The sequence below is a fragment of the Anthonomus grandis genome, chromosome 18, assembly GCF_022605725.1.
Source record: "Anthonomus grandis grandis chromosome 18, icAntGran1.3, whole genome shotgun sequence".
Classification (NCBI taxonomy): Eukaryota; Metazoa; Arthropoda; class Insecta; order Coleoptera; family Curculionidae; genus Anthonomus; species Anthonomus grandis.
Window position 1 is genome coordinate 8,197,248 of NC_065563.1, and position 20,617 is coordinate 8,217,864.

Below are 20,617 nucleotides of genomic sequence, written 5' to 3' on the forward strand. Positions count from 1 at the left end.
ATATGGTAAATAAATGGTGGATACAAAGTGTTAAATTGTAAATTAACATGCAAAGCCTGAATTATTACATATTATACAGTGCGGTACATAATAAATGTGAAACAATGATTGTTTTAAATTGATTGTTAAATTTAAGTTAAGTATCATCAAAAATGTCGTCAAAAACACTTACATAAATAAGTATGAGATTGGGTGATTTTGAACGCAAAATAGCCAGTATACAGGGCAGATCAAAGCATATTATCAGTTTTCTTAAAGTAAATATAGGTAGATATGGTTGCCTCCATCTATAATCCGTTTTGGTCACCTGTCAAAAAGCCAGCTTTTGACTAGTTAAAAAATGGAAATAGCAGGTGGATGGCAACCAGTTTTTTGACAGGAGACCAAAACGAATAATTATCCATAAAGGCAACATTATATTACATATTTTTTATAGGTAGATATGTTTGATATCGGCTTGATACCTTTGATACCTCTATAAAATTCAAAGAATAGTTTTCACCTGAATTTTCAACGTCAAAAAAATTAAAAAGAAGAAGAAAAATGGAAGGTTCTGCCCTCATGTACCCACCCAGAAACCCTGAAGAGGTAACCAGGTCAAAAATAATGGCTTCAAATGGAGCTTTAAATATAATTTTAAATTTTAATTTTGAACCTGTTCAACGTTTTTATTTTTATTTTTAAATTTGAAGCTCGAATAATAAAAAAAATGTGATTAGTTAATTTTATGGTTATCAGTAATCACATCTAAAACTTCAAAACCATTTTTCTGTACTAAAGAAATTACATTTTTGGTAATTGGCACCATCTCTATTCCTTTAATTTTATTAACTGGCAAAAGTTTTACAATTTCTAAAAAATTTCAAAAAAGAAGAACATATCATGAAAGCTAATACAGTTTGAGCTAATGAAGTATCATTTGCAGCTACACCAATTAGACTCTTCCGTCGATAATCCAATCTTTTGGAAATATATATTTCATCAATTAATAGGTTAACTACTTTTTCAGTGGATGTTAAAGAGCCAGATACAATGTTTAAATAATTTGTGGTAACATTATCGGATTTTTGTGCATTATTAGTATTTGGTGATACATCAATACTGGATGAAAGGTACTGCAAGTGTCTTTTAGTGGGTAGTGGAAAAAAGTCTCTCAACATCTCATAAGTACAAGGCGAGGAAGTATATTGTTACATGCAGATTTTGCCCTAAACATGTAACATGGGATTTCATATAAATTCGGGCAAAAGTTTATGGGTTTTGGTATCGGCTTGAAAGGGTTGTGTGATTTACAGTTTTATAAATGGAATTTGGGGTTTGATAGTAATGCAATTTATTTTTTTTTTGGCTTTTGGGGTTTGATTATTTTTAGGAATGTATTTACCTACCCTATCCTGTCAGCACACCTGGGTGGAGTTAGTTGTATTATGTTTCCTTAGTCCCTATTCATGTACCTGGTGTTGGGAACTTTCTGACCTTTGGTTTGTTTGTTAAGAGTTTCTATGAGGCCGGTATATGTCTGGGGTATGGAGGGACTTCTAGAGGGTGCTGTTGTGCCACAGATTGCGCTATGAGTGGAGTAAATAAGACCTTTTAGATGGTGATCCGTTAGTGTAGGAAAACTTACAAATACTTTCTTCTATAGCGGAATCATGTTGGGCAAGTTATCCTAATTGATTTGAAATTGGCCTCCCCAGTTTTGCTTGCTATATTTTCCTTCAATTCTTCAAGTTAAGTTTTAGTAAACAAACGTGCCTTGACATCTGGTTTCTAACCCTACTAGCCGATTGACAGTGACTGTGATTGACAGTAATGACTATTGACACACTTGTTGTTGTGGAGGGTTGGCAGCGTTGCTGTTTCCCATTAAAGTTTGGTTTCCATTTGGCGGATGACGGAGCGGCATAAATCAGGCAGAGCGACGTAAGAGGAAAATTGGAATTTCGTAGCCCCGCTGGGAAAATTTTTTTAGTTTTCAATGTTTTAGTATCCGAGCAGTATCATTTTGCTGTGGTATTGCGGAATTTCTATTTTGATAGAGTAAGCCTCCGCGTAGTTTGCACCATTAGGCAAGGTCAGATCGTGTCGAAGAGAGAGAGTGACAAGTTCACTGCCAGTGACACCTGTCATTGTCTGATCGGTTGTCAGTTCCTTGTCCAGCCTGTAGCCATACCGTTATCAGAAAGAACAGTCGACATTTTGTGGTTTTAAGGAAAATTTAAGTTCATCTTGCCGGTAATTCGGTTGAATGGAAAAATATTCCTCCCAAGTTTTGGGGTTTAATTTGATGAACGTCTAGTGGGAAGTTGTGGCCGAGAGGATTTCGGATTGACCTGATATTTTTGGATTTGGTCGGCTGCTCCCACACCATTTATGGGATTTTGAAATTTTCTCTCCTCTATTCTCTGGTCTCTTCCTATTGTCTGGTTTTTTCTGGTCATCCCAACACTGTTGGCAACCGGCTGAAGTGAGCCTCAACACAGCCTGGACTGAGCATTGTACTGTGGCTCTGCGATTTTGGATTGGAACTTGCCTGAAATCGACTTGCCCATGTGGTCGTTACCCTGGTTGTAGCTGACTGGTTCCAGAGCTGTCGAGTTAAGCTACCTTAGCCAAGAAAATACACAAGAGATTAGAGGACACGCAAGTTTTTGCACATTTTATTTTATTTTTCTCTTATTGAACGGTTTGATTTAGGGTTGGGGGTTGATTTATTAATTTGAATTTTATGGGTTTATTTTCTTTTATGTAAAACAAAAACGTTAAGGGGTTCTTGCTAAGTCTAACATTAACCTGAGGGTTTTCATTTGAGTCGAGCATCGACATAATTGATTTTGACATTGAGCCTGGATCACCTTGTAAGGAATCGGCTATTTACTACAAATAACATATTTAGTCATAGTGTTGGTTGTTGGTTAATAGGTTTTATTGCACCAACATACCATTAATAGGCTTTTAAATTCGAACCTTACTATTTAAAAGTTTTATTTAGATTAATGTGACTTGACTAGAGATTGTAAAAGGTATTTAGGGCCAGTGAGGTATTGTGAATTAGGCTCCAAACATATACTTCTTGTAAACAACACGTGATCACGTTTTGGATTTTCCCCTTGAACAGTAGTTCAGTGCGCATTTGTTTTTTTTTAACTAGTTCCTCGCCTTAAGCATACCTCAAGTAACTCTTAATTCTTTTATCAATTTTTTTTTTAATTTATTTGAAATTACTACAGTATTACATTTTGAATAATTATCTAAATTTAAATATCTCAGTGGAATTTAATTTTTTCTATATAAATGGAAGTGACTATGTAAATTCTTGGATGATTATATCAATCTGGTGGACCTATGGATTGTTATTTGAGTTTTTCCAAATTATTTTCAGCTTTTAGGATCTAGGTACAAGCATAAATATAGGTCATCATTTTCTTGATTAAGGGGGAGCTTATATTACCATCATAATATATCAGGGTTTGGTGTAAAATATTTAAATCAAGTGGCGCTCTTATTAAAATTTCTCCCACTACCTTCTCCACTATCTAAAAGCTGTCGGCCACCAAATCTCTGAATATTTTAAAACAAAATTTGCTTGTCTGGACTTAGTAATTTTTTTTGTGGTTGGATGGTAGGTATGACTCACACGGGTTGGAAATAAATTGGTTTGAACCGAGTTACGCGCTACAATATAACATAAAAGACATCACAATGGTTGATGGTGAATAACGTTTATGCTTTGACAGGAGATTTATTTGATCAATTAAAAGTAAAAGCCTGTTACAAAGATTGTTAGTTCTCTCAGATACGTCCTCATTCGAGTCCTCATTATTATAACAATTGGCTAATTCCGAGGCTGATTCCAAATCACAATTATTATTAATTAAAATAATGCCTCTCTTTAAGCAATTTACGCTTTTTTTAAGAATATCGCTGTGATTCTATGAATATCGAAGTGATTCTATGAATGATTAAACTACTTACTTACCACATATTGTTTACAAGTAGGGAGACAAATACCTACACCAATTTTCCATATTTCTCTCTATGTATATTAAGCTATAAAGCAATATATTATTATCCACAGACTAACCAAATAAATGAACTACCACAAGTTCAAAATACAAGTCACAAAACCATTTTAAGCAAGAAAGCCAAGAAACACACAATAATAACAAACCCACTTTTAAAACGTCCTTTAGCTAGCCGGCCGGTAAATTTTGTTCGACTTTTAAGTTCGATTATTTAAATAACTACGCAAAATCCACATTAAACAATATAACTAGAACTTAGAGTAGGTTTTTAAAATTGAGTCTTAACGTTAGTAATTTAAATTTAAGCACAAAAATCCGGAATTTTAAGAGAGAAACGAGGTAAACACCCACGGAAACCGCTGCGATTACCTACTAATATATGGGGTTATGGGGTTTCCAAGATGGCGGCGTCGATCGACTCGCTATGTTGCCGATGTGATGATGTTCGTGGCTAGAGATAAAGAAGGTTGTGCTATTACATAAAAAAAAGCAGACTTATTTTCAAAAAGGAGATTAAAAAAAATCGATTTTTTAAAAAGTTGCTCTTTATATGAGCTATAGTGTATATTCCCATAAGATTTCTTGCTACAAATAAGATAAAATTTGCTACAATTTATGAAAAAAGGGCGACGCAACATTGTAGTAAAACTAGAAAGCTATTTTTCACAGTGTTAAGTAACCAAATCTCTTAAAATTAAAAAAAAACTCTTTATAGCGGATTCAAATGATGCCCCGGCATCTAAACCCCAAGATATCGGTAAGGAGGCGGCAATCGAGGCGGAAGTAAGGGCGGCCAAAGAGAGGGCGGTTATCCCCTTGGACACGCGGATAACCCTTTTCAAGGAAATGCTGGCGGAAAAGCAGGTTTCCGCCTTCAGCACCTGGGAGAAGGAGTTGCACAAGATTGTTTTTGATTCCAGGTGAGAGAGTTTGTTTCGGGGGAATTTTATTGTTTTAATGGCGCAACCTAATGTACACTTCTGCTCGCTCACAGGTACCTGTTGTTGACGTCAAAAGAGAGAAAGCAAGTGTTCGAGAAGTACGTGAAAGAGCGTGCGGAAGAAGAACGGCGCGAAAAACGTAACAAATTAAGGGAGAAAAAGGACGCTTTTAAGAAACTTTTGACCGAATCGCATTTACACGGAAAGTAAGTATGCGCGCGTCTACGTTTATTGAATTAATTTTTTTCATGCGTTATTTTTTAGATCTTCGTTTAGTGATTTCGCACAAAAATACGCGAAAGACGAACGCTTTAAGGGGGTAGATAAGATGAGGGAGCGAGAGAGCTTATTCAATGAGTTTCTCATTGAAGTGCGCAGGAAAGAGAAGGAGGAAAAGTTCCAGAAACGTGAAGCGGTAAGTTTTTCCTAAGGTCGATTATATCGATCGAAAATTTAAGTGTTCAGGGACACTTTTATTTATCTGTTCTGTTGTTACAACTGGAGCTTTTCTTTTTTTTCTTGTTTTTTTTTTACTTTTATCCAATAGGAGATTTCGTCAGTGTGAAAAAAGTGGTTTGAGGCGTTTGGGCTGATTCCATGAAGTGTAAATTACGGTAAAGTATAAAGTTTCAGGTCGTTTATGCCTCAAAATCGCATTTAAATGTCGGTTTTTGGGGCTTAAAACTCAACTTAGTAGTAGGCCGGTAAAATGTTGTTGAATGGAATTATTCTATTAGGCATTGAATGGCAAAACCTAAGTTAGTTTAATTTATTATTTCATGTGCAAATAACAATGGTCACTATTCAGTTAAAGGGGTGCATCTCAGTTTCCAAGCACTGAATTCTTTTGATTGTACCTTTCGGTTTTTTTGGAACGCTTTCAGGCGGAGAAAAGTTTGGTTTAATTATTTTTTCAGTCAGTTGAAATATTTTTCTTAAAGAAAAAAATCTTGGTAGAAATATCGAATGACTCATCGAATAACTTTAATCCCTGAAAATTAATAAAACAAATTATTAAAATGTCTGGATTATAAGAAAATATACTTTCCTTTTCTGGAAAACCTAAGTGTAATATCTTGGGATATGCTATAAATTAATATGAATAAGTCAAAAAATCCTTCATACACAGGTGTAAGACAGGGACAAAGAATTGAGAATCTATACAGTGTGTCCAACATAAGGATGTCTATCATGGAGATCTCGGCAGCTATAGGAGATACGAGGTTGATTAAATTAGAGAAAAGTTGCGCATTTTAGAGCCTAACAATACGCCGTTTAGAAAGTTTTAAAATTTTGAGTAGATCCGAAGACAATCGAGAAAAACCGAAATTTGCCGATTTCGTTTTTATTTTTTTCTGGCGTTATTTAAAGAGATGGAAAAACAAAAGACACTTTCTCGTGGTCACTTTTTAAGCTCTAAAAAATAACATTGCAAGATTTTTCGTACGACGTTTCGTTTCGAAGAAACCATCATCAACTTAATTTTTTTATATGCCTCGGCATTGTTTCTCAACTTACGAAAAATTTAAAAATTCAACAAAACAGTAAACTGGATGCAAAATCACAGAAAACACTAATTAAATATTTTCTGACAACTTTAGACTAATCAACAAACAACAACAACATGGCGGTTTCCTAACAACTGCGTCTCTAAAGTTCATTTGCTTTCTCATAGCTTACTTTAAAAAAGCGAATTATTTCCCGATTATATTAATTATTCAGCCGGGGTCGAGTGCATGGTGCACTAAATAATTTAAATGCAAATATCTCCAAAACGGTAACTCTGAGCGACTTCAACTTAGTATACCTTTTTTACGTAAAAAATATGAAAAAAGTATTATTTTCAATAAAAACTTAAATACAGTTAAGCACAAAAAAGTTATGACCTTATGAAAGAGAAAAAGATGTCGCAGACAGCGCCCCCTACATTGTACACTCAATTTGTTAAAAAAATCAATTTCTCCTAACTACAAATTTTTGTGAAAAAAAGTTAACTTTTGTTAAAGTTATTGGGGAAAAACAAAAATAAGTTTTAAGTTTAACACCCTGTATCTAAGTTAATATCAACTTTTGGATATAGGTAAATATAGTTAAATCGTAATATTTTTACATCAGGAGTCTGTGGTTTTTTCATGTACCATTAATTAGCGGACACCCTGTATATGTTATACATTTACCAATAATATAGCACTGTGATTTACACACTTGACCTGCTGAATCAATAAATTTGACATTTGGGTACCTGAAAGTAGCGAAACAATTTCTTTAATCCCTGAAGATGAATTAAAAAAAATATTTCAATTAATTGGATTTTAAATAAACATCCTTTAAAACCTAGTAGAAGTCTCTGATAGACTTTCTTGATTATCTGAAAAACTATTAATCAGAACAGAAGATAATACAATCATCACTGATTGGTATCACAAACCAACTTTCTCTGAGAGATTTCTTAACTACCAATCAAATCACTCATTTAAACAAAAATTAAACATAATAAGCAACCTAAAATCCCGCGCAATAGCCTTATCCCATTCCAGTTTTCATCAAAAAACTGTTAACAAAATTAAAGATATTTTACTAAAAAACAATTTTCCTCATAAACTATTAAACAAAATCCTTAACAACAACCCTACACCTATTAAAGTCAAAAAAAAACCAAAACCATAAATTTTCAAAAATTCCGTATGTCAAAGGTTTGTCTGAAAGGCTAACAGGACTTGTTTCTGATGATGATGTCAAAATAACGTTCAAAAATGAAAATACCATCAACAAATACTTCTCAAAACTCAAAGATAAAACACCAAATGAGTTACAAAGTGGCGTGGTTTATAAAATACCCTGTTCTGATTGTCAAGGTCTGTATGTGGGTCAAACGGGCAGGTACTTAAAAACCAGAATTAGCGAACACGAAAGAAGCGTAAAACCAACGAACTACGCAGCATCTGGGAAGACTGCTCTAGCAGAACACTCCTTCAATCAACAACACCAATTTGTTTTTAACAGCACTCAGATCATTGGCAGAGAATCAAATTATAAAAAAAAAAATTTTACTAGAAATGGTTAATATAAAAAAGTACAAAGAACGTATTAACCAAAAACAAGACACCGATGATCTGAGTGCAAGTTACTATACTTTAATTAATTTATTACCAAAAAGGTAATAGATTTCAGATCTCACAGTGTATTAAAAAATTAAGTTTCTGGTTTTGAACGTATAGGTAGATACATCTTCCTTATCTACTAATCCTTAACTTATCAACATAACATTGAATCATAAAAATTAAATAAATAAACGCTCGGAAGAATAAAAACATTTGTTTCTTGGCTTATTGTTGATTCTAGTTTGCCCACAATAACACCTACCATTTAACCCATGTTAAACATAATTCTACGCTCCTATTATAAATGTGTTTTAGTTACAACTAAACAAACCTAGACTTAGCTACCCTGATAGCATAAAATATTCATTAAATATTTTAAAAAAATGTTTTTTTAATATTTAGAGCGACAGATTTTTTAATATTAATTAAATATATTTTTTAAATATTGATCAAATATTTATTTTCAATATTTCTATTACAAATAATTCATATATTTTTGTAATATTTTTTATTACAAAAATATATAATATTAAAAATATATATTTAAAGACAGATTTTTAAAGAATAATCTGGGTATCCTGATCGCCACCTAAAATCTATTTTGTTAATCCCATAAACTATTTATATTATTTGGGAAATTCTTTGTAAGATTAACAAGTCGATTTTAGGCTACTATAACTGATATTTTTATTCCTTATATATAAGAAACTATTTATTGGTAATTTTAGCGAAATCTGTAGGATTGCTTTTCAAAACTTGGCTTTTTAAAGAAAATTCATTAAGAATAAAACCAATAATGATAAAATTTATAGGTATATTTAATAGTCAGTACAAAAAGTTTACATTTTAAATGTGGATTTAATCGTGTCTTTTTAAGCTTCATCTGCGTCTACCGAATCTACTTCCCTAAAAAAAAGACAATTTATTATTATGAACTCTTATTGAATACCTTATACACCCGAAATGCATATTGTATAACACATTTCAGTGCTAGCTTTATTAAATTCCATTTATTTTCAATACTTTTTTTATACTATTAACTTTATCTAAATAGACTCTATAAATTCATTCTGAAATAGGTGGATTTATGGAGAAATTATTAGTACTAATATTTAACTTCAGATGCAAATCATTCAAGTGCTTTTTTCTATAGCGGTATTTTTTACAATATAAAGAGTTAGGTTTTTTTTATTATCTGCTTTAAATTACTCCACATACAAATAAATCACAAAGTTATCACTTACGCACTTCAAACAAATTGTAATTTATAATAATATGATGATATATTATAATATAATGTAATAACACGGCTAGTCGGCTACTAAACTAAAACAGCACGAAGCAGGGGACGCTCCACGCTCGCATCTCATTGGCTGGTTACGAATGTAGGAACGCATTCGCGACATACCTTTGTTTGTGGTCTCTGTCCTTCTTAAATGTATTTCTGTATAATTTCAAAGGTAACGTATGTCGAAGCAGCCAATTTCACGTATTGATGAATACGGATTGATACTATTTTGGTTTGGCTTGGCAGGGGTAGTCCATAATGGATGGATATAGACCGAACAAAAAAAAAATAGGCGCAGCAAATAGCAAATAAAATTAAAACGTTGATCTGTCGAAGTGCGAGGATACCAAGCTGCTAATTATATACAATTTGTATATGATCAGCTTTTGGCGAAATTATTAACAACCAATTATTTTTGAAATATTATTAACTGTATGCCTAACAGATTTGTATACCTACCGATAATTCATTTCTAATAAAAATTAAAAAAAACGATAAATTAATAATAGAAATAAACACTCCGTGGTAATGACATTTTAAAATATTTACTTAACATTTCAAATTTATATTTTCTCGAATATTTGATATAAATCAATAATCGAATATTTATATTCTATTTTCATATAAATATTACTTTTTCAATGTATAACAAATATTAGTAAAATAATCAGAACAAATATTTAAAAACAAATATATAATGAATATTTTTTTAGATAACAAATATTTAAAAATCATATGATATTTGTTAAATATAAAAAAAATATTTCATGCTATCAGGGTAAGAGGTGTAATGTAAAAAATTGTACCTGAATGTAATTTTAACTGTGTCGTGGTTTTTGTTTTTTGTTGTTTTAATTTTTGTACACGTAAAGAACATTTATTTTAATAGTGTTTTTTATGTACTTAAAATTACTTTGTTTTATCTCTGTGATTACTTGAATCCATTTCAGTGTCCTAAGGATGACTTAATATAAGTCGAAACGTCGACATTTAAGTAAACAGGTTTTAATTCTGACTCCACCCAACAACTCTCCGCAATATTGAAGATATTGGGTCACAAACACAAAACTGAAAATAGAATTTTAAGATAATAGCCCCTTTAACTTAATAGGAACGAATTATGAATATCTTACATTTACGAAATAAATATTCGAATTTTTATTATTCTTTTCACATGGAATAACATTGATATTACCATATATTATACTTAAGTGATATTTTAACACGAAAAGTCTGTTATAAACCTTAAATAAAAAAATGTGTTATAAAAAAACCTAAAAATGTCAGTGTCTTCTTTAGCTCGGCGTCGAAGAAGAGCGCGCCTCGGCTGCCTGAACTTCAAATACCATCGGGAGGTCCACGGGACATTCAGGCGCCATTTGGACCATTTGGAGATTTTGTTTCACTTGACGGTACATAAACCCAATACATTTAAGGAGCGATTTTATTGTTTCTTTTTTTTTCTTGTACACATCGGTGGGCGGCGTTCTTTTATTGTTTTTTTTCGTTTAAAGGGCGTTTTGTTTTTAGATGGAATATTGTCTTTAAATGTGAACTGTAGTATCTCTTTCTCGGTTTACACTGATAAATAGTTCAATTAATCAAGTTTTACTGACAATTGGCCAAAAAAAAAACACAAAATGGTGGTTTATAAATTGCTAGTTTTTTTATAGCAATTTTTCTTTTTTAAAATAACACTTTTTAAGCTAGAGTTTATTTTTGGCATTATTTCACTTAGAACGTTGTAAAATTGTATATCGTATCCCATTGTGGTTGTAATTACAGGAAGATTATTATGTACTATTTAAAGATTTGTAGTAGGTAGATACCACGCAATTCTTCCAGTTATCACAATATGCCAATTTAAATTGGAACACTTTTTTTAGTGATGCGAGAAAATTACACATAAGATGTAAATTTTAATGCAAAACTGGGTGATAAACAGTACAAATCATTTATCGATTTTTGTAGTATTAAAAAAATATTATACTAAATTCCCCCATTTATCCCAATTTTTACATTTAAATTGAAACATTTGCGAGATGATATAAGGACTAATTACATTCTAGTATTGTAATTTTTTTTTACAAAATTAGACAAATAAGTTAAAAGTGGCTTAAATATCAATGCCATAACTCACAAATCAGTATTAGTCAAAATCGAAGAACAAAACTTAGTAGAAGGGTCATCAGCGAAACAATTGTTTTGGTTTGGTTTGGCAGAGTTTGGCAATATGAGGTATGACTCAAGAAAAAAATAAACGATATATAGGGTCCGGACACGAAAAGGAGGCCAATCCGCCGGCCACATATAGGGTGGACCAAAATAATGCGACTTTCGTTATGCCATTTTTTAATTGGGCGCTCGGTATTCAATATACAGGACGTCAAAATGAGAAATATAAAATCGTTTTTTTTTTTAAGTAAGTCGAGTGTTTTATAAGATATTAAATTAAAATTTGGTGTGAGGGGGTTTTTCGAACCAGAAATTGTTCACGGATTTGCTATACCTTGCAGAGGGCGCCATTTGCGGTATATTGCATGTGTTAAAAATACCAAAACTTTTTTGTACCCCTGAATAATAAAGTTCTAATAAAAAATTTTAATTATCCAATCTTTTCTTGTAAAAAAAGTATTGTTAGTAAATGTGGGCCTGAGAATCCGTTTATTAGATATCTTAATTTCAAAATCTAGATAATTTTTTCTAAACAAATTGGCTGACCTCGGGCACCAATAACTTTTTACGTACTGTCAAAGTGACAAATTTAAACGCTTCTGACGCTCTTAACAAGCTTATCAATTACTCCTAAAATAAATCTACTTTTTTTAATTACCTATGTGTTTTATGGTGGATGGCGTACATAATAAGATGCTAAAAATGCTACCTGATAACATAATATATGAATTAATGATAATTTTTATTCAATGCCTGACCCTCGGCTATTTCCCAAGCGCATGGAAAAGGGCAATAGTAAAACTAATACGAAAACCCTGGAAGAATCTAGCAAAACCAGAAAATTATCGTTCCATTAGTCTACTCCCATCAATTGGGAAAATACACATCCCACAAAAATCGCATCACTTATTATTTCTTAAATATTTAAAAATTTTTGCCTGTTAATTTTAATGATAAAAATGTATGCCTGCCCAAATATGTGCCTGTAAATTTTATTGATATTGATAATTAAATCACCAAATAATACGACTTTTGCAACATTTATTTTAAATCAGTTCAATCTACAGAGGACAAACATTTTGATTTACCAAAACATACAAAAATCAAAAAAATTGTACAAAACTTGTATACAAAAAAAATGAACTTTATTTAAGCCAATGAGTTTCTAATAGCGTGTGTTACCGCCCCTGGCTCTAATTACAGCTTCCATTCGTCTTCGAAGGCTTCTAAACAGGTTCTGGAGGTATTCTTGCGGCACGTTTGCCCAGAAGTCAAAAAGAACATTTTGATGATCATCTAGTGTTCTTATTGGTGCTGGTTGTTGCTGAATTTTCCATCCTAGATGGTCCCAGACATGTTCTATCGGATTAAGGTCCGGGATACGTGCAGGCCAATTTAGGGTGGGTATCTCGACCTCTTCTAAGTATTGCCGAACAAATCTAGCAGCGTGTGGACGAGCATTATCATGCATTAGCACAGAATTATCACCGATATATGGCATATAGGGCACTACATGGGGTTCTAGGATATCGGTTATGAACCTGTCAGCATTTAGTCTTCCATCATTCACTAGTACTAGCTCCGTGCGACCCTCAAAAGAAATTCCTCCCCAAACCATGATAGAGCCACCACCAAAGCTTTCAGTTTGACAAAAATTAACCTTATCGTGTCGTTCACCACGTCGCCTATATACTGGGACACGCCTATCTGATGAATATAGACAAAATATTGATTCATCCGTGAATAAAATATTTGACCAATCTTGAATATTCTAATTTGCGTGTTCTCTAGCAAATTTCAATCTTGTTACTCGATGTTTTCTGGTAAGACGTGGACCTCTAGCTGGCACTCTGGCTCGTAAACCTGCTTCTCTCAGCCTATTTCGAACTGTCCGTAGGCTTAATTCTTAAACCCGTTAACCTTAAGTAACGATCATCTACTGCCGAAGTTACCCTTCTGCGGCCTTGTTCGGGTCGTCTGGATAGTTGTCCTGTTTCTTGGTAGCGATTAACAACTTTGGATATGGTGCTTTGTTAAACTCCCATTATCCGAACGACGTATCTTTGACTGCGGCCATCTATGAGCGCAATGAATCTAGCGGCTTCTTAATTAGTCACATGTCTTGTTAAACGTTCTGGCACATCCATTATTAACAATAAATTTAAATGTTCACTTTAGAATAACACTATTTGCGTAGAACGTTTTCGATCCCAAGGCATTCGCACAACACAGGAATAATCTACGCGAGCATTTTTGCTTCAAAAAAAATATGTAAGAAATTCCGATCATTTTTTGTCCATGATAAGAAACCAGAAATATCTTAAGTTGATACATATTATACAGATTGTCCCAAAAAATATTAAAAATATCTTAAAATACTAGTGATGCGATAATTTTTGTGGGGTGTGTATTATAAAAGCGGTGCTCAGTAGACTAAAAGAGGAATTGGAATCACTAAAAATAATCCCGGTAGCATTTTTTCGTTTCCTATACGTGTAGCGCTACGTAGAGTGATAATAGTATAGGATATGGAAAATAATATTAAATTTCATTTGCTATGTGATTAACGCACCTGCGGCTTTAGCAGTAATATAAACAACATGAAGCCAAAGTACTTGCGTACTTAACAAAATAAAAATATTCGCTATATTTATGTAATGCTTTATTATATGTAATAAATGAATGAAAAATTAAGTCTTCAAAACACAGTACTATTAGTGTGCACTTCCATGGCTTTTGGCATTTGGTTGATTGCGAAGTATATTCTGGAATAAATTTCTTTTACGTTGTCGGATTTTCTTTGATGATTCAACCTTTGAAGGTCTTTCAGCTGTAATCGCTCTTGTTCCTGCATGCAACTCTTTTTTTTACGACGAGACACTGAGATGGGTTGAACTTCTATACGTCTTTCTCGTTTTATATTTGCTACAGCTGAGCAGATGCTATAAAACGAATCTTCATCTTGGATAATGCCTATTTTGGTATTTAATTCTTTAAGGGATTTGAGCATATATTTAGACGGATGAGATGCGGCAAAGTTTTGAATGTTTTTCAAATTATTTTCAAGCATATTCAGTTCTTTCATATATTCCATTTCAAAATTTTCCAAACCTTTGCTGTTGGGAATATTGTCATTATCGGCATGTCCTTCTGTATTCCTTAGGTACTTGTCTTCAACTGAAATTGGGTCGAAAAATGAGACTGGGTTCGATTGTTGTTCCTTATTTAGATTTATAGAATGAAAGAAACTCTCATCTACATTATTACCAATTGCCAGTTTTGGAAAGTCTACACGATCCTGAAATTGTAAATCTGGTGTTGTTAATAAGTTAACAGCGCAAAGATGCTTACAAAATTTGCCGCCAGCTCCGTTTGGACAGTCACACTGTTCTATTGAAGTGTCAACAGTGTATAACATAGTGTCATCTTCAGACGAAGACACCCTAAAAACTGTATCTGTTTCCTTTGTCACTTTAAGGAGAGTGACTTTATAACAAAATTTTTTGTAATAAAGGTCCAATTTTGTCCTACGTCCATTTGCATACAAGATACATTTCTGCTTATAAAATTCCTCCAAGGAATGTTTAATAAATCCGGCAAGAGATACCGCATTGAATGATTTGCACCTCTGTAAACAAAATCTTTTAGTATGTTCGTATATTGTGACTTCTTGTGATAAAATCTTTCCTAAAACAGTGTGCCTATTTTAACTTTCGGTCCCACATATTTTCAAAATAGGCATGAAAATTGTTATATTTTTTTAAAATTTCATGCTCACACATAATATTTTTATTTAGTTCACAATCAATTGTGTTTTGTTGCGAAAAGCACATTGCGAAACAACATCATTAAAGTTCTTCTATCTTGTTTTTTGATTTGATTTGATGAGGTGTCTCCCACAGCCAACGCCACATTGCCTGGAGTATATACATAAAAGATGTTTTGAAATAGAAAAAACTTCTTGAAAAGCATTTATTTTTGCAGAGCTATCATCGGTCATGAAAACCATAGGAAATCCTCTCCGAAAGAGTCCTTCGTTTCCAAGTATTTTTTTTAACATCGTAAAACCCAATGCATATACCTCTCGTGTTTGGAAATTGTGTATTATGCATCCAAGGGGCAGACCCCCTATTTTACTTGCTCCGAAAAGAAATCTAACTGAGGATCCACCTTGATCACATGAACCGCTTGAATCAACGAATACTATTTCTCCAGACATTTTCAGACAGTGTGCTCTTTGCATGATAGGAGTAAGAACACAACAAAACGGATCTTCGTTAACTTCGTACTTTATTCAAAAATATGTTTCATATCCAAAAGTCTCTCAACAATGCTGTTAAGTTCTCGATTGCCATAGTTTTCATTCCTATAAAATTTAAAACAATCATTTTAAATTGTACAGAATTTTCCCTATAATTTGCCACCTCTTAAAATCCTTATTTTTGTAGATACAAAATCATTTATATGAAAGTTAAAGGATTTTATCTGAAGATTCACATGGTATATTAAGGACAAACAAATACCAATCGGAAAGCTAAGAAATGACCATCAACTTCGTTACTTTAAATGGAATGCCCTGATTTTTTTTATATTTAAATTCTTCTTTTTTCCAAAAAATATGTCAAGGTTATCCAGACATGGCTAGCGCGATTTAACTTCGGTGACGAATCAATGGCATCGACTGCTACTGTACCCTTTTAAAACGCAAAACTTTAAATATCTAAAAATATACAGGGTGTTCCATTTAAAATAACGAGCTTGAAGGCTATTTTCTCATTTTTCGATCGTCATATGTTTGACATTGCAATCTCCAAATAAAATCACGAAACTTTCATATAAATGATTTTTTTTATCTATAAAAATAATGATTTGAAAGGGGCAGCAAATTATATGGAAAATACCTGTACAAAAAGAAAAAAGGATAAGCGTTATTTTTCTATATTTAGTAATTTTTTAATTTAACACAATAAATAATTTAATTTAACATAATAAATGTGTTACCAGTCCGCCAATTTGACCTTTAGTTAACAGAGTTTTGACAAACCATAGCCAAACCAATATAACCGAATTAAATTTGTAATGATTAATTTCAACTCTGACTTAATTTCCTATTGTTTATTTTTTTTTTCGAAAAAAGTACTTACGTAAAATAAATTGCTTACCTCCATTTATCGAACAGGTGGTAAATAGTACGATCAGTGGGATTACTATGTGCATCTGCCAATATTTTTAATATATTTTCTACGGGTGTACTTGCTAATAACGAAGATCTGTGTAATGATTTAGCTTCCGAAGGAGACAATCCATCTTCAAAGTACTTGTGAAAAGTTTCCTTGGTTTTTTTATTTATTCTTAAATAACTATAAGCCTCTGCTACATCAACACGGTGACTGTGATTTAGATACATCTAAAAAAATTCCTATAGTTAATTCAAAACAAAAACCGTTGCACGTCAGCAAGGACACTATGGGTATGGCGATTACTGGTGGTTAATATGATGACGTGCACTATTTTTGGATGAAGTATATTACGAATACAAAAGCCACATAAAAATATTGATAAAGGAATACACATACCTAAGTTAAAACGCATGTAAAGAAACAGAGATAGTATAATATATAGTATTAGTTAAACACTTACTTCAATAACAGCGTTCCAACCTTCTTTTAACAATGGATCCCTATATTTACTATATCGGTTAATTTTCTTCACCCTTATACTTAGTTTTGCAGGACAATTTTTATTTCGGACTCGTGTAGTGTCATTTTTTCTTTTTTTTTATTATGGTGGCATACAAAATCTTTGCGATAATCTAATCTTTGCAAGTTATTATATTTTTTAGAAACAATCCACTATGTCTCCACGGAAAAACGTTCTATAAATGTGTTACATTGTTGAGTGTAGTCGCACTCTGGTGTAAACTTCGCTTGTAAAACAACTTTTGTATTACTCATCACAGTTCTATATTATCTTATAATTCCCATCAATTCTTGAAATAATTGATTCCATTGTCAAATAGGAAACTAGCATACAGCACACGACGCGACGATGTTAAACTGACAACTAATAAAATTATAATAATATGATGCAACACTTTCGCATTCATCGCGCCACTTGCAATATGTGCGCTAATCGCATAGCAAATGAAATTGAATATTATTTTCCATATCCTATACTATTAACGCTCTACGTTGCGCTACTCGTCAGGAAACGGAAAAATGCATCCCGGTAGAACATTGTTGTTTCGTGAAGGGCCTATCGACAGAAATTCAGCTGGCAAGGATTCAGCAAAGTTTAGTGGATTCGTTTAATGCTAAATACTCAACCGCCATGATCACGCTCGATATCGAGAAAGTCTTCGATAGGTTGTGGCATGGCGGTTTGATTCATAAAATAGCAACATTCGGTGTGTCTCCTGGTATAATAAAATTCACTCAAAGCTACCTAAAAAACAGGGAATTCACCACGCAAATAAATAATGGCAGTCTTCCATATAAAATAATGAGAGCGGGGGTTCCCCATCAGGTCTCTCCCTGTCATCCACCCTTTTTAATATATACCAGGCAGACATACCGAAGAACGACCACTATTCTAAACTAGCGATTTGCTGATGATACTTGTGTCCTTGCTGCAAAATCCCAAATAACCACTTTTATTCAAAGTCACATTGTCACACAAAATATCCACTTGGGCCATGAGATGGAAGGTCAAAATAAATGAAAATATAACAGAGGCAATTCTTATTACAAAAAAATTAAACCGTGATATTCCAAACTTGATGGTGTTGGGCAAGATAATATCTTGGAAGAGCGAAGTGAAGTACCTAGGAGTACATTTCGATAATAAAAATACTTTTGTTCACCTTATTAAAAAGCAAATAAATCAATGCAATTTATTTATTTCTCTTGACAATAAACTCCTCCTGTATATGCAAGTGATCAGACCTAAGCTCTTGTGTGGATCTTGTGTCTTCTCCAAGATCTCTAAAACAACAATGGGATACCTAGAAACTTTCCAAAACAAGACTCTTATGCTGATCACCAAGGCTCCACAAGAGGTATATAAGAAATACAGATATAAGAACGGACTGTAAAATGGATACAATAGAGTTTATTGTCGCGAGGCATACAAAGTTCAAAGAACGTGTCAGGGCACTGGACCAGCCAGAAATCCGAAAAATCTTCCTTAAATGGCGCGAACATAAGCCCTGGAACGGAATTTTCTAGCCAACAACTTCCATTGTTATAGAGAGATCGCTCCGTGGCCAAAACATTTAATCGGGCAAAACCAAACTGCAAATTGCGCTCCGTTTGCAAATCAACAGTTGAGGAGTGTCTTTTCAAATGGGGATATCTACATCTTATCTTTTTTTTCAGAAAATCAAAAAAACTGTTAGAACAGATACGAAAAAATTTGCGGATAAGTGGTTTTACTTTTTAGAAAGTACATAAACCTACTATTAAAACACAATGTTCAGAAAAAAATCATGCCTTTTAATTTTGATGTTAGAAATTGCCAAAAATTTAGAATATCCTCTTTTGAAAAATCCATTTCAATTAATCCCCTTTTGTCTTGAACTAATTGTAAATATCCCCTTTTGTTTTGTTTATTATTAGTAAGAAGTATGAGTTTTTGTTTTAACTACATTTTATCAGGATAATAATAAATGAAGCAGATCTTTAATATTTTTATTACAAATATCTTAGACGCTATCAAAAATAAACAAAACACAAATTCTAGGTCAAAAGAACAAAATATTAGTAATCAGAAGTTGAAAATTTGTTGAAACACATATTTTCCATTTCGGGGTTTGATTGTACCTCGGAAGCACTATTTGGATCATCAATTATTAATTTTTTGTACCACTGTAGTTCTTCCAAATTAAACCACTCATCGCCAAACTGTTTGTTCAGCAAGTTTTTTATGTCCTTTTTTTTGTTCTCGCTTAATGAAGGTAGCCCCAAATTCAAATTATCCCATGACAAAGGGAGCCTCTTTTCCTTTTTAAGAATTGTTTCAGTTTTTTCCAACGGATTCTCAAATCTATAGTTCTCATAGCATTTTAAATCAACGGTGTAATGACCTCGAACCTTTTTTTTAGTAAAAATCATTCGTTTAAATTTCTGGATACCATCCACTTTTTTATAATATTCCTCCAAGCTTTTTACATCTTTTAGAATCCAATCGTGCCCCAATAATCTTAGTGTGCCAAATTTTTTAAAAATGTCATTATATTCCTCTTTTGTGGTTATTACAACATGCTTTCTAATTTCTTTCTCCAGTCGACCGAAAACTCGGTCTGCTGGTAGAAAACTGTGGCCTCGTACTCGAAAAAATAATGTTATGTCCTAAAGATGTCTTGGGGAGTCATTCAAAAGGTAGAACAGGAGCATGTGTATAATGTGGCTATTCTTGTTTTGCCCTCAGCAATAATTGCTTAACAGTCTTAGGTGAAATACATCAGCTTCTAGTGTTAATTTCTTTAAATAGCCATGCACAGCAGATCCCACTTCGGTAGAACCTCTTGCTGATTGTGACTCATCCCATGAGTAAAAAACATGATCTTTTGAATCTAAAGGTACAAGACAAAAATTGTATGTATAAACTGAGCTGTTTGGCATAAAAGGCATCTTGTATGAGGGTCCTAGGCAAACATTGAGCCTGTTGTAGGTCAAAACATACAGAATGACTGTTGTCCTCTTTTTTTCTTAGATAGTCGTAAAATGCATTTGCACGGAGTTTATGTATCCTCCGTTCTGTTATTAACTGTTGCTTTTTGGCCTTATCTTTCTCATTTTTTATTTTATTACGCCATAACACGCAGACATTGCAAGCATCCGTAGCCGGAGATGCAAATCCGATATTGAATTCTCTTATAAAAATTTTATAAAACATTGTTTTTTTAACTTTCAAATCATCCGTCACAGAACTATTATAAAGTTGCCATAATTTATTTACATTTAATTGTGATGACAAGTAAATCCTTTGTGACTTTTGTCGGCCATAATGACTTTCTTGTGCAGGCATTTTATTTAAATATAAACGAAGGCTTTGTTTTTTGTTTTCGTTGCGATTACCACACCTATT

At 32.9% G+C, this 20,617-nt stretch overlaps 1 protein-coding gene and 1 long non-coding RNA gene across 2 annotated transcripts in view; one reads left to right on the top strand and one right to left on the bottom strand.

Moving 5' to 3' along the window:
* LOC126746864 (transcription elongation regulator 1) overlaps positions 1 to 20,617 on the top strand; it is a 114,474-nt gene that overhangs the window by 65,574 nt on the left and 28,283 nt on the right. Inside the window, exons 10-12 of the mRNA XM_050455254.1 lie at positions 4,741 to 4,945; positions 5,020 to 5,172; positions 5,231 to 5,381. Coding sequence (XP_050311211.1) covers positions 4,741 to 4,945; positions 5,020 to 5,172; positions 5,231 to 5,381 — 509 coding nt within the window. The remainder of the gene's footprint in view (positions 1 to 4,740; positions 4,946 to 5,019; positions 5,173 to 5,230; positions 5,382 to 20,617) is intronic.
* On the bottom strand, positions 14,327 to 17,475 carry LOC126746885 (uncharacterized). The gene is made up of 3 exons (XR_007664018.1): positions 17,171 to 17,475; positions 16,693 to 16,937; positions 14,327 to 15,896 (listed from the first exon to the last, which is right to left on the bottom strand). It is a non-coding gene; the product is annotated as an uncharacterized LOC126746885 (long non-coding RNA).